Source organism: Blennius ocellaris (genome assembly GCF_963422515.1).
Source record: "Blennius ocellaris genome assembly, chromosome: 13".
NCBI classification, from domain to species: Eukaryota; Metazoa; Chordata; class Actinopteri; order Blenniiformes; family Blenniidae; genus Blennius; species Blennius ocellaris.
In genome coordinates, this window is record NC_137662.1 from 25441280 (window position 1) to 25455254 (window position 13975).

At 45.6% G+C, this 13975-nt stretch overlaps 1 protein-coding gene across 2 annotated transcripts; it reads left to right on the forward strand.

Moving 5' to 3' along the window:
• The first annotated feature begins 1502 nt into the window (after positions 1-1502).
• Positions 1503-13673, forward strand: LOC308138192 (high-affinity choline transporter 1-like). Of its 2 annotated transcripts, none has more exons than XM_080507206.1 (8): positions 1503-1710; positions 4114-4230; positions 4858-5013; positions 5932-6080; positions 6655-6798; positions 7066-7219; positions 7315-7532; positions 12080-13673. In XM_080507206.1, exons 1-8 carry the CDS (start codon positions 1527-1529, stop codon positions 12632-12634), a joined length of 1677 nt encoding a protein of 558 aa, XP_080363332.1. In that variant the 5' UTR covers positions 1503-1526; the 3' UTR covers positions 12635-13673. The 2 variants fall into 2 exon arrangements, with proteins under 2 accessions (XP_080363332.1, XP_080363331.1); XM_080507205.1 differs by lacking the exon at positions 12080-13673 and adding an exon at positions 8663-12058.
• The last annotated feature ends 302 nt before the right edge of the window (positions 13674-13975 follow it).

Sequence of the window (13975 nt, forward strand, 5' to 3'; positions counted from 1 at the left end):
TCCACAAAAGACTACTTTGATCAAAGTGTTGCTTTTATTTTCTTTTTGTGTGCAGACCGCGCTATTTTTCAATCTAGAGCTACACTCGGTAGAGCGCAGCCCTGCAGGAACACCACATTTGTTTGCAGATCCGAGGCAGCGTCGCTAGAGCGTTAGCCGTTTGCTCAGATGGATGCTAGCTGGCCTGTCAGGTAGCTACATCACTGTGAAACACTGAGCAGGGAGCGTCTCCATGGCGACAGCCTTTGATCTCCATGAGGTTCCGCTCTCATCCACTTTGTATGGGACAGTTGTTCACAGTTTTTTGGGATTTATTCAGAAACGGTTCGTCGCTAACGTTTCAAAATCAAACGGATTGATCCTTTTATGGTGACAAATTGATTTCATGCCATTCGGATGAGTGTTTTTTTACAAAAAGTTGTTAAAAGACCCACATACAAAACAATAAATAAACAATGCATTGGTTTTCTAAAGTGCTTTTCTCGACACCCAGGCTGCTGATGAGCAAGGCACAGTGAGGTGTAACTGGATCAACAACGGCTACCAGAGTCAACACTGCTCTGGCTCCAAGGAGTCCGAGTAAATAATGTCGTGACTCCCAACAACCGGTTTGACCAGACTGATTAGATCCCACAAGGGAGGATTTGTTTTTTTAATATCTTCCAATGTTCACTGTCGTGGTGCCAATCAGGTGTGTTGTTCTGGGCCACATGAGTTGACAGGTGATCCCACTAGCATTTGTCTCTAACTCTCTACACTGCTGGTAAATAACTGAACCTCCAAGCAAAAATCCGATGAGAAGCTGGACTTGGATGCAAATGAGTTTTACTCCCAAGAACTGGCAGAACTCAGAGTCTCCGCTTGGTCCAAGACTGACGACACAGTGTTTGATTCTACCTCACTTCACTTCTCTGGTCTGCGGTATTACCTTTGGCATCATGCCTTTTATGTTATTTCTGGACCCCCCAACACACATTTGGAACTAAACATGTCTTCAAACGTCCCTTTGGAAAGACCCTCCACTGGGTTTTTACCTTTTTTGGGTCATTTAATGGTGTCGTATTCCTCTGAGGGTCACTGAAGCTTATTTGGCCCCGCTTATGACACGACTAGAACCGTTGGCAGAGCATCCCTTTAAAAAACAACAACATTGCCATGGATACAATACAAAACAAAAGCAGCTATCATCAAACAACCATGAATTCAGCACAGACATAAGCAGCGATGCCGTCACAGCTGCCCAACTGATTTGACAAATGTATTACTTTGTTTATATTGTACAGATTCTAGGTACTAAAGCATTTTAGTCACCATTACATAAGTAAGCGTGATTTCCTCTCTCCATACCTCGAAGCACAACTGCATTGGGCAATATGTTTTCTTTCTCTGCACGACACAAAACAACCGGTTTGACCAGACAGATAAGATCAGACAAGGGAGGATTTGTTCTTTGATAACTTCAATGTTCACCACCAGCAGTCACCTGTTCAGTCAGTCACACCTCAGACAGTCTGCGGTGGTCCATCATGGCCGTCAACGTCCCCGGTGCCGTGGTGATGGCGGTCTTCTACCTGCTGGTCCTCGGGACCGGCGTCTGGGCCTCCTTCAAGTCCAGACGGGAGCAGAAGAAGAGTGCAGCCACTGGGATGGAGATGGCCCTGCTGGGGAACCGAGGCATCGGCTGGCTGGTGGGGATCTTCACCATGACAGGTGAGGATTTCATTACCCACTGAGTAATCAGAGTATCTGGATGAGATTGAGAAGACTACAGTGTAGTCAGACATCACTCAAGGTAATGACAAGAACATTTGGACCTCCAGCCTTCCGGCTGATCAGTTGGACAATTGAGTGTTATTTGTTCTGTTTAGTTTTCTGAAGACTGCCGAAATTTATTCAAACAATTCTAATTCAAGAAATGTAGATTTCAAAAGATGCCCTGAATTAAAGGTGAGACACATTGTATGAGTTAAATATACATTAGATTACAGATACAACATGCAGTTTTCCACCAAGTTGATCAAATACATAACAATGAGACAAGGGATGTGTTGCACGACTCCTTTACACACTTTAACAATTCTCAGAGTTTTGGTTGGTTTTAAGGGTTGGAGCTTCTCCAGTCTAAATAATAGATGTAAACTCTGCAGGTCAAATAGAAACTGCTCAGTGAAGTGATGTTAACAAGCAAGAGAACTTTCTATCCTCCTTGTAAAGTGCCTGAAATGTACAACGTACACTAAAGTATTGAAACGGTAAAGATCATCTGAAATAGTAAACAAGTACATCAAGTGTCCAATAAGGAATAAAGAGTTGGTGCTTCAGTTCTTCAGTATAAAACTATATTATAAGTTTCAGTCAATGTTTGTGTATTTTTCAGTTTTGAACAGAGGTGACAATTACTGAAGTATTTCTAGAGCCAATAATATTAAAGTATATTAGATATCTGTACTTTAATCTTTCCTTCCACTATGATTGTGAGAACAAATATCTACTTTCATGACTTTAAACTGCCTCCTACATCTACATAAGAGCCTGGGGCCTTACTGGGTGGAGTCAATGCTAACTGGCTCATGTCCAGGGTGTAATCTATTACTTCTGAAAGTTTTCCACTGTTTGTGATCAGACTTGTTGCTACATACTTGAGAAGGTGTGAACCCACTCAGTAAACCTTCATTTGTATAATTATGTTTACAGCTGATGTTAGTCATGGTGATATTTGGAACTCAGCCAACTGAACCTGTTTGTGTCTATTTACACTTTAGAATTCAGTTCAGTTTTATACAATGGTATTTCTACCGCTCCAAATATAACTCAGTCATTTCAACACGATCTGGAAAGGAAAACCAACAATTCACATTATATTTTCATTTATTCATTAAATTTAATGGGACAGTGCATATTGATGAACAGACAGTGTTGTAAATACACCAGATTTAGCTCAGAGCTTATTTCCATCTTCAGTCCCACGAGGTAGAGCCATATCACCAAACACAAATATATATTGGTACTATAGAATGTGTGGAAAATAACGCACACTATAAAACATACCACATTACAATACATATATTTATGTATGTAATGTTAATTTTGTTTTAGTTGTGAATAAAACATTTTTCCCCACAGTGTACTTTTGTAAGTACAGCTGAATGTCTACTGTAATAGGAAGACAATGGTAAATGTGAAACTTTAGGAAGTTTCCCACCAGAATCAGAGATTTATTGGTTTGTACCAAAATGATGCTGATATGAATGGTCAGTGTTGCTACGCCTCACACGGGGCACCATTTATGTCGGGGTTTCTTCCCTCACAAGGATCACTAGGGACCATTTATGTAGTGTCTTGGAAATTTGGCTATCGATAATGATTACGATGATCAAAGATATTCATTAATAATTTTATTGTATAAAACAAGCAAAATGTATAATGTTACTTGTTTAACAGGACATGATAGCAATTTCACTTATATCAGTCTCATCAGATATACTGAATAATTCATTAGGAATTTGAAATAGTGGTTAAAATAATGACAATTACCATGACAGGTGAGCGCCGCGCTAACGCCACAAACGCCACGAACGCCACGAACGCCACGAACGCCACGAACGCCACAAACGCCACGAACGCCACGAATGCCACGAACGCCACGAACGCCACGAACAGGCTCTTGCTGCGGTTTCCGTTCAGACTCTAGATATTCAGTCGCTGCAGATCAGATCAGCGTCGTCCTCCGACATTCTTCACCTGTGGAGCGGCGCTCAAACTCACATCTCACAACTTAAAACATGTCATGGCGGCTTGGCTGGCAGAGCGGCCGTCTCTTATTCAGAAGGTTGCAGGTCCAATTTTGCCATTTGCTCATGTCCACATGTTGAAGTGTCCTTGAGCAAGACACTGAACTTCAAACTGCTTCCATTGGATGAACTGAGGCATTTTGCATGTTGTGTGTGTGTGTGTGTGTGTGTGTGTGTGTAATCTTTAACAGTGATTAAAATAGACACGCATGAATCAACGATAACTTGCAAAGTACAAATTGACTCAAAACACAGCTCAGCGTCGGCCATGTTTTCTTTATGAACTATATTGATTGATACTATGTTTGATTCCGTCTGGCAGCGACGTGGATCGGAGGAGGCTTTGTCCTCGGTACGACTGAGATGATGTACACGCCGTCGATGGGATTAACCTGGACCATCATCCTGCTGTCCTCGTACAGCGTGAGCCTGATTGTTGGTAAGACTTTCATTACAGTTGCTCCATACTTTAGAAGTTACTCTGCCAGGTCAAAACAAATGAAAAGTAGTTATTGTGCTCTTTAATCTGGACATCAGAGGAGGAAGATGCTCTATAATCCGATGTTAGAGGAGGACGATGCTCTATAATCTGGTGCCAGAGGAGGAAGATGCTCTATAATCTGGATGTTAGAGGAGGAAGCTGCTCTATAATCTGGATTTTAGAGGAGGAAGATGCTCTATAATCTGATGTTAGAGGAGGAAGATGCTCTATAATCTGATGTTAGAGGAGGAAGATGCTCTATAATCTGGATTAGAGGAGGAAGATGCTCTATAATCCGATGTTAGAGGAGGAAGATGCTCTATGATCTGGTGTTAGAGGAGGAAGATGCTCTATGATCTGGTGTTAGAGGAGGAAGATGCTCTATAATCTGGATTAGAGGAGGAAGATGCTCTATAATCTGGATGTTAGAGGAGGAAGATGCTCTATAATCTGGATGTCAATGCATCATGAACAGTAATGTATTCACCAGGGTAACTGAACCATGTGTGACGATTGAACTCGTCCGTTGGTCTTCACGTCTCAACGCCTCTAGATTTCGGTCTAATCCCGATGTTCTGATTCCAGCTGGTTTGGTTTTTGCCAAACCGATGAGAGAAAAGCAGTACGTCACCATCGTGGACCCGTTCTTCATCAAGTACGGGAAGATCCCCTCGGCTGGAATGAGCCTGGCTTCTATTCTACTTGACGCCATTTGGACTCCGACGGCCCTGGTTGGACTAGGTACCGTCTCTCCTCGCCACATCCTGTTTGTGTTCGCCATTTTGTCATCATTATGTTGTGACAAAATGTCAGGAGGAGAAACATAGCTTGAAGACCACTAGCAACTTCATCAGCAGCAACTTCATCACCAGCAACTTCATCAGCAGCAGAGCTGGCCTGATGTCGCTCAGTAGATTATCATGTATCTCCAAGCCATGCTACATGCTACATGCTACATGCTAAGTGCCTCCAGTGCACACAGTGCAGTGTGTAGACACACGCTATGCTCTAAGTAACACAAACACGGTGGTATTCTGAAGCCCTCAGGGACGTTTCAGGTGCTTGTAGCATCGACGCAGAGGCTGTATAAACAAGTGTATCATTTGCTTATTGAGTATGAATCAGTTATTTACTCGTATTAGTACTTACAAGTTGCTAAAAGTACTTGTACTCTTCCCTGAAACTTCTTCTACCAGAATCCACATGAGAATAATTAATATTCGGGATCCAGTAGTTGTTGTTGACATCATCACACTCAGACTAACTGGCAATTCCAGCATTTTATTTTGGCGGGACATCCCCGCTTTGTTGACGTCTCAGCTTGGTGTCACCAGTTTGTGCACGAGATCTACTGAATCTACTGGATCTACTGGACCTATTGGGTCAACTGGATCCAGTTTCTCTACATCCAGACTTTCCTCTTCAAGACTCAGTCAGGAAACATCAACACTGTGATGGTTTGTCTGGAAACTTCTGGACTTTATTGTGAAGGTTCTGATGAGCTGCAGGTTGAGATGAGAGGAAATGAGAGGAGAAGGTCTGGTTTATTCTGTTTTTCTGGTAGTGGAACTTTTAGAAAGTGGTATTGGTGCATTAAATACAACTGTTGTGCAAATTCTTTGTCATTCTTTTAAATACGAGATAGTTTGTTGCTGACAGGAGGAACCATGAGCGTGATCTTGGATTTGAACTTCACCATGTGCGTGTGGATCTCCGCCGCCGTGGTGGTGGTCTACACCCTGCTGGGCGGCCTCTACTCCGTGGCCTACACCGACGTGATCCAGCTCGTCCTCATCGCCGTCGGTCTGGTGAGTCTCTGTCACTTCGACTCTATTTCAGTGGATTGCACTTCAAAGCAGGCAGCTCATGCTTGATATCGTCTTCCTCTGTGAAAATACCAGTGTCGGTTCCAACATGGAGTACCAGTACTCTGAACAGAACCCCGATACAACCTGACGAGTATTACCCGACGTCACGCAGGCACAGAGGAAGAGAGCACGAGGGAACGTTTGGAGATTCTTTAATGTCACTGGGAATGACGGACGTGAGGCGGGCTGTAAACAACGATCTGCCAATGAGGCGGTTTTAGAAGATATTTGAAGGAAATCAATAAAAAAAGGTTTAACAAAGTTTGACATTTTAAAAATCTCACAAAATAGGCATAATTGGGCAACATCCCATCGAGCTCCCGTCTTAAACAAAACTAAATGTCTTCTGATTGGTTTCCATCCAGTTTTTATTCGTCGACCAAAGTGTCAATTGTATTTTACATTTTAGTCCAAACTCACCGTCAAGGAAAACACTGACACCAACCATGTTCTGGTTTGGTTCTGGTGTTGGAGGAATCACCAGTTCCATGGTGTTTGTTCTCTTTTCCACAAGGTGGTGTGCGTTCCCTTCGTCATGACCAACCCTCACTGTCTGAACATCGGAGACACTCTGACGAACAACACCGTCCACGCCCCCTGGATCGGGAAGCCGGAGCTGAAGAGGATCTGGATCATGATGGATGACTTCTTATTTTTGGTGAGAAAATACAAATAACGTCCGTCACATGTCACACGACCATGTCAATATCCAATATCCTCCGATATCGATCCAAACCACAGGAACTGAAGGAGGAACACGGCAGCACGGTTACCGTTTTCCATTTTGGGACATTTGTCATAATTCAGAACATGAAATATGTGATTTTTTTTGGGCAAAATGCAAACGATTCCGCTTTGTCCAACTTCTCAAAGAGTCCCTTTGGTCAAATGTAATGATATTAAGTAAAGCCGTTGTGTTCTGGAGTGTCTGGGTAATCTGGGCTACCAGGGCGTCCACCAGAGGACCTTGTCTGTTTCCTCGGCGGCGGCGGCCCGCATGACGTGCTTCATCGCTGCATTCCTCGTCTTTGTGTTTGGGATTCCTCTCATTCTGATCGGAGCTGCAGCTTCATCCACAGGTGAGACCAAGCTGCTGCCCGGAGGAGCGATCAGCCATACCTTCAGGTTCGCCTGTGTTCAGGACACTTTCCCTCCCCCCGTGTCCGTCCTTCAGACTGGAACATGACCTCCTATGGTTCTCCGTCTCCATACGACCGTGGGGAAGCAGCTCTGGTCCTGCCCATCGCCCTGCAGCACCTCACCCCGACCTTCGTCTCCATCATCGGCATCGGATGTGTGGCCGCAGCCGCCATGTCGTCAGCTGACTCTGCTTTGCTTTCTGCTGCTTCAGTTTTCACCAACAACATCTACAAGAACCTCCTGAGACCAAAGGTGAGAAAAATACTCAACATTTTGTCAACAGGTTTATCTCCACCATTAATCATTTCACAGCTGAATATTGACTATATACATTAAAAAAATAAATAAAACTCTAATATTAATACTGCTGACTGTAGTCAGACCAACAGAACTTCACTGAAACTCAAGATGTTTAGTGAAAACCCAAACCTCCATTTACACGACGGCTCCCAAAGTGGTTATTTTCAAAAACATTCACACTCCGTCTCCGTGGAAAAGATGGAAAAATCTAACTCTTCTGAAAGCCTGCTGCTACACATGCTCGCCACAGCTGTGGTAACTCGTTCTTCTGCTCATGCTCAGTAGATGGACTCTGCTGCATTGTTTCATTGTTTTGTTACAAAAACATACAACAGCATCAGGAAGGAGGAAAAAAAAGATTTATATATATTTTTTAAATACATTTTATTTTTTAAAAACGGTGGGAAAGTGCATGGGGTGGAGGTGGGGAACAAGGGGTGAGAAAGGGGCGGGGCTAACATTTGACTTTGATCTGTCAAGTTAGTTGGATGAAAGGGATCTTCTTACACTCTGAGATGAACCTCATCAGAGGACATGAAAGAGGACATGAAAGGTTGATGTCATTTAATCTCCCGCTTTGATCTCTGGTTATAAAACAGCCTGCTCTGGAGCAGGTCAGACGTTCAGAGCGATTCACCACAGTAAGAAGTCTACCAGCGTTGCGTTACTGAAAACCCAACGTTCATCCTGAAGTTGTCTGGATAAGAGAATATCCAGAGTTGTACTATTATCCCGCGAGTCTATCAAATACTCGCCTCAATCCGTGCTGCAGAGTAAACCAGCGTCACATTTATCAGGTCGCACCAGAGTCAACCAGAGCAAAATGAGCAACTTTTTCCGCAATTTGTTCAGAAGAGCCAGAGGGAGAATTCACAAGAACCGACAAGAGGACCTTCCAGAACATGTCCCTGATGTGAGTCTCTATATTTGATACGTCCCAAGCAGATGTGACCAACTATGATAAATGTTCCTGGAAGAAACTCTTCTATTGGTGTGGACATTTATCAACAAGGTTATCATGAGTAAGATCAAAGTCTGTTCTGTCCTTTCTGTTGTGTTGACTCTCTGTCTTTTGTCCTCAGAGTGCCAGGTTCCACTGCTCCATCTGTGGGGACATGTTGACGGCGCCAGTCACCACACCATGTGGACACAACTTCTGTAGGGACTGCATCACCCAGCACTGGGACACCCAGGTCCAATGTGACTGTCCCCAGTGTGGAGAGAGTTTCAGAGAGAAACCTCTGGCAGTGGTCAACACTTTGCTCTCTCAGGTCGTTGCCCAGTTCAGACCTGCTACGACACCAGAAGGAGTTCTCTGCGACGTCTGCACTGGAACCAAAGTGAAGGCCGTCAAGTCCTGCGGGGTGTGCCTGCTCTCCTGCTGCCGGCCTCACCTGGAGCCTCACCTGACCAAGTCGGTCCTGAAGAAACATCGGCTGCTGGACCCCGTGGAGGACCTGGAGGCCAGGATGTGTCCGAAGCACCAGAAACCTCTGGACATGTTCTGCATCAGCGAGCAGAAATCTATCTGCGTGGCGTGCGCCGTCAGCGAGCACAGGTCTCACAATGTTCTTGCTCTGAGTGACTACGAAGAACACAAGCTGGAGCTGAAGAAGACCGAGGCTGAGAACCAGAAGCGACGAGTGAAGGTGGAGGAGATCAGAGAGAGTCGGGAGAAGAGTAGAGCTGCTGCAGGCCGGGAGAGAGCAGAAGGCGTGGAGGTGTTCAGGGCTCTGATAGAGCATGCGGAGAGAGCTCTGGAGCAGCTGAAGGAGAGGATTGAAGAGGAAGAGGAAGCCAGAGAGACACGGGCTGGAGGTCTCCTCAAACATCTGGAGGAGGAGATCAGTGAGCTGACCAAGAGGAGCTCAGAGGTGCAGCAGCTCCTTCAGTCTGGAGAACAGCTCAGCCTCCAGGGAGACTCCTCCTCCCTGAAAGCTGCTCCACCCACCCAGGACTGGACGGAGGTCCACGTCCCTCCGTCGTCACATGAGGGGACGGCGGCGAGAGCTGTGGCTCAGCTGCAGGAGACGGTCAGCCAAGAGTTGAAGAAGCTGTCTGAGGCCGAGCTGAAGACCAAGAAGCAGCAGTTTGCAGTGGACGTGACTCTGGATCCCGATACAGCAAATCCTTACCTCGTCCTGTCTGATGACGGGAAACGAGTCAGCAATGGTGACGTGAGGAAGCAGCTTCCAGACCACCCAAAGAGATTCTCCTCTTGTGTGAGTGTTTCGGGCAGACAGAGGTTCTCCTCTGGTAAAAGCTACTTTGAGGTCGAGGTGAAAGGAAAGACCGACTGGACGTTAGGAGTGAGCAAGGAGTCCATCAGCAGGAAGGGGAAGGTCAGAGTGAGCCCTGATGGAGGCTTCTGGACCATATGGTTGAGAAATGGAAATCAGTACTGTGCTACCGATAACTCTCCAGTGCCTCTGTCTCTGAGCTCTGCTCCTGAGAAGGTGGGGGTGTTTGTGGACTACGAGGAGGGTCGGGTCTCTTTCTACGACGTCGACGCTGCAGCTCTGATCCATTCCTACACTGACTGCTGCTTCACCGACCCACTCGTCCCACACTTCTGTCCCGGGCTGAACGAGGGTGGAAAGAACTCTGCACCTCTGATCATCTGTCCTGTCGATCAGTGTTTGATCGGTTCCCGTTCAGGCGATTCCCTCAGTCCAACACAGGCTGTGTCATCAAATCCAATCCAATCCAATTCTATTTGATTTGCAATAACCCAGTGGAACCCAAAGTGCTTTACAACAAAGCTATAAAAACAATACATTAAGAGATAAATACAAGAATAATACATAAAACACAGGTCTGACTGGAGGAGCCACGGTGCTGCAGGTTGGTGACGCTTCCAGAGATTCGTAAAAACAGAGCATACAGAATAAATACTCTGTCCGAGACAGAGTTAAAAGACCAACCTAAAAAAGTGGGTTTTTAGCTTTGATTTAAAAAGGCCCAGATCAGTAGTGGTGTGAATGTCGGGGGGAAGTTTGTTCCTCAGTCTGGGAGCAGCAGCAAGAGAGCGACACCCCACTGCTTACATCTCCACCTTGGACTGTCTAAAGGAAGCTGAGCTGAAGAACCAGGGCCCTGCAGGGTCACTAGAGTTAGAATATCAGACAAGTAAGAGGGACCAGGACATTGATAGCATTGAAAACACACAGAAGTTTAAAATCAATTCTGAAAGGAACTGGAAACCAGTGGAGAGACGACGGCACCCGGGGACGTGAAGCTCCGCCTGCACATAGAATCTAGCTACATCACATAGAATCGAGCTCCATCACATAGAATCCAGCTCCATCACATAGAATCCAGCTCCATCACATAGAATCCAGCTCCAATGCATTAAATCCAGCTCCAACGCATAGAATCCAGCTCCATCACATAGAATCCAGCTCCATCACATAGAATCTAGCTCCATCACATAGAATCCAGCTCCATCACATTAAATCCAGCTCCATCACATAGAATCTAGCTCCATCACATAGAATCCAGCTCCATCACATAGAATCCAGCTCCATCACATAGAATCTAGCTCCATCACATAGAATCCAGCTCCATCACATAGAATCCAGCTCCATCGCATAGAATCCAGCTCCATCACATAGAATCCAGCTCCATCACATAGAATCCAGCTCCATCGCAGTCAGGACTCACTGGTCCGGCTCTTCACCTCCCTGAGGACACGTCCTCGAGACAAACTCGCCAGCATCCGCTAGTTAGCTTGTTCTCGTGTCTCATCTGTAGGTGCCTCCGTGTTGCTAACTGCTTTCACTCCAGTGTTTGAAATGAGCCCCCCCCCCCCCCCCCTTCCTTCCCTGATAACCCTCACACCAGGAATTCTGGAAGCTTGTCTCTGTCCAGGACTCAAGGTCTTCTCACAACAACAGACTGGACTGACTGCAGAGACACAACAGGAACTTTCACCGTCTTGGACGAGGATGTGGGAGGAGCTGAGGCCGAGCGCCCCGGAAGCCGAGCGCCCCAGAGGGCCGAGTGCCCCCGGAGGCTGAGCGCCCCGGAGGCTGAGGGCCCGGCCGCTGCTCGCCAGGACACTTCCTCCTTGTGCCTCGTCTTGAAGACGTGTTGTAATCTGTGTTCATGCTTCAAATGTGCCTGAGTGCTTGTTTTTCCTCATTAAAAACTTTTCTCCCCGGAGATCAGTCTGAAATCTGCCTTTTATTTCTCCTCTCCTCTCCTCTTGTCGTCTTTCTTTCCCCCCAAGCTTTCCATGCAGTTTTGTGGTTCTGGTTCCAATGACAATAAAGACAATTCAATTCAATGGTCTGTCCCAGAAACTTAATGGAGGTTTTGGAGAACTCTGTTTGTTTGGTGACAAACCTGAACGTGTTCCGAGCTGCACTCATCTGCATGTGTGTGTGTGTGTGTGTGTGTGTGTGTGTGTGTGTGTGTGTGTGTGTGTGTGTGTGTGTGTGTGTGTGTGTGTGTGTGTGTGTGTGTGTGTGTGTGTGTGTGTGTGTTTGTGTCCTCAGGCGTCAGACCGGGAGGCCCTGTGGGTTCTGCGGCTCGTGGTGGTTGCGGTGGGCTTGGTCAGTTCTACACTCAGCACCCTGCAGAACAGCGTCGTCGCCTTCATCTTCTTCGGGCGTGAAGTGGCGTACGGCATCATCTTCCCTCAGCTCGTCTGCGTCCTCTTCTCCAACGTGTCCAACGGCTACGGGGCCGTCATGGGCTTCGTGGTGGGTCAGGTGTTGAGAGTGCTCAGTGGAGACCCGAAAAGTGGCATCCCGGTAGTCCTCCGTTTCCCAGGATGCACTCTGGAGGACGGCGTCTACGTCCAGTACGCTCCGGTCAAGACCATCGCCATGTTGGCCACCGTGGTGTCCATCCTGCTGTTCTCCTACCTGACGTCTGAGCTCTTCAACAACAACCTGCTCCCCCAGAGGTGGGACGTGTTCAAAGTGAAAGTCCAGCAGGCGCCGCGGCCGCCGACGCCAGCAGGTGGCGCCGCAGACGACCAGGACGACGAGAAAGTAAACAGTAACTTACTTGAATCAGACGCTCCGGAGCCGGAGGTAAACACATGATCACGAGCAGACCTGGCCCGTTTGACAGAGCAGGTTACGTTCCATGCTACAGGTTAAGGGTTCAATTCCCCTCCACCTCCACAAGAGCCGATGTGTCCTTGGGCAAGACACCCCGTTAACACGACAACGATTTCAAGTGAAAATTTTAATGTTGTGTGTCCATCGACACGACAACAGTGCTAATAACAGTCCAACTTGGTGGTTTTATTTTGACAGTCACCATAATAACAATCCAACTTGGTGGTTTTATTTTGACAGTCACCGTAATAACAATCCAACTTGGTGATTTTATTTTGACAGTCACCATAGTAACAATCTGACTTGGTGGTTTTATTTTGACAGTCACCGTAATAACAATCTAACTTGGTGGTTTTATTTTGACAGTCACCGTAATAACAATCCAACTTGGCGGTTTTATTTTGACAGTCACCATATTAACAATCTAACTTGGTGGTTTTATTTTGACAGTCACCGTAATAACAATCCAACTTGGTGGTTTTATTTTGATAGTCACCGTAATAACAATCCAACTTGGTGGTTTTATTTTGACAGTCACCGTAATAACAATCCAACTTGGCGGTTTTATTTTGACAGTCACCGTAATAACAATCTAACTTGGTGGTTTTATTTTGACAGTCACCGTAATAACAATCCAACTTGGTGGTTTTATTTTGACAGTCACCGTAATAACAATCCAACTTGGTGGTTTTATTTTGACAGTCACCATAGTAACAATCTGACTTGGTGGTTTTATTTTGACAGTCACCGTAATAACAATCCAACTTGGTGGTTTTACTTTGCTTTTACTTTGATTTGTTCTCATGGAAACACAAAACTTCTCTGAAACAAAAACATCAAAGTGGTGAGTTTTCACTTGTCGTTGCCATGGTAACGGGGCCTAAATCAGAATTTTATTCCAATTCTGTGTGAACATTTTGTTGAGCTTTCAAAATGTCTGAATGTCACAGATTGTTTTGTTTTTGTCTTTAATTTGTATCGACCAAAACTGCCTGTTCAATAAAAAAGACGGTTTTTACAATCGCTTTGAAACGAATCAGTTTCATCAGTTTCATTTGGAATTTTGCCATTTTTGTGCTTTTCCAGTTCATCTTGTGCTTTTTATTTTGCACCTTTAGCATTTATATTTGTTGGCGCTGTTTTGTTCACTCTTTCCTTCTCATTTGTGTTGCATCATAATATTACTGACTTCAACACTCGGTGGTTTGTGTTTCCTGTTCCTGGGACGGCTTGGACTTCTGCCTCCTGCTGCGACTACATTTTTAGATCCAAGCTGCCTTGGATTGTGATGTAAAGTGTAACATGACAACCGACTGACTCCCA

Bases quoted from the DNA above. Each gene is read 5' to 3' on its own strand.
- LOC308138192 (XM_080507205.1), top strand. From the start codon at position 1,527: ATGGCCGTCAACGTCCCCGGTGCCGTGGTGATGGCGGTCTTCTACCTG. The intron at 5,014-5,931 runs GTACCGTCTCTC...TGTTGCTGACAG, and splicing joins GACGGCCCTGGTTGGACTAG to GAGGAACCATGAGCGTGATC. The intron at 6,081-6,654 runs GTGAGTCTCTGT...CTTTTCCACAAG, and splicing joins TCCTCATCGCCGTCGGTCTG to GTGGTGTGCGTTCCCTTCGT.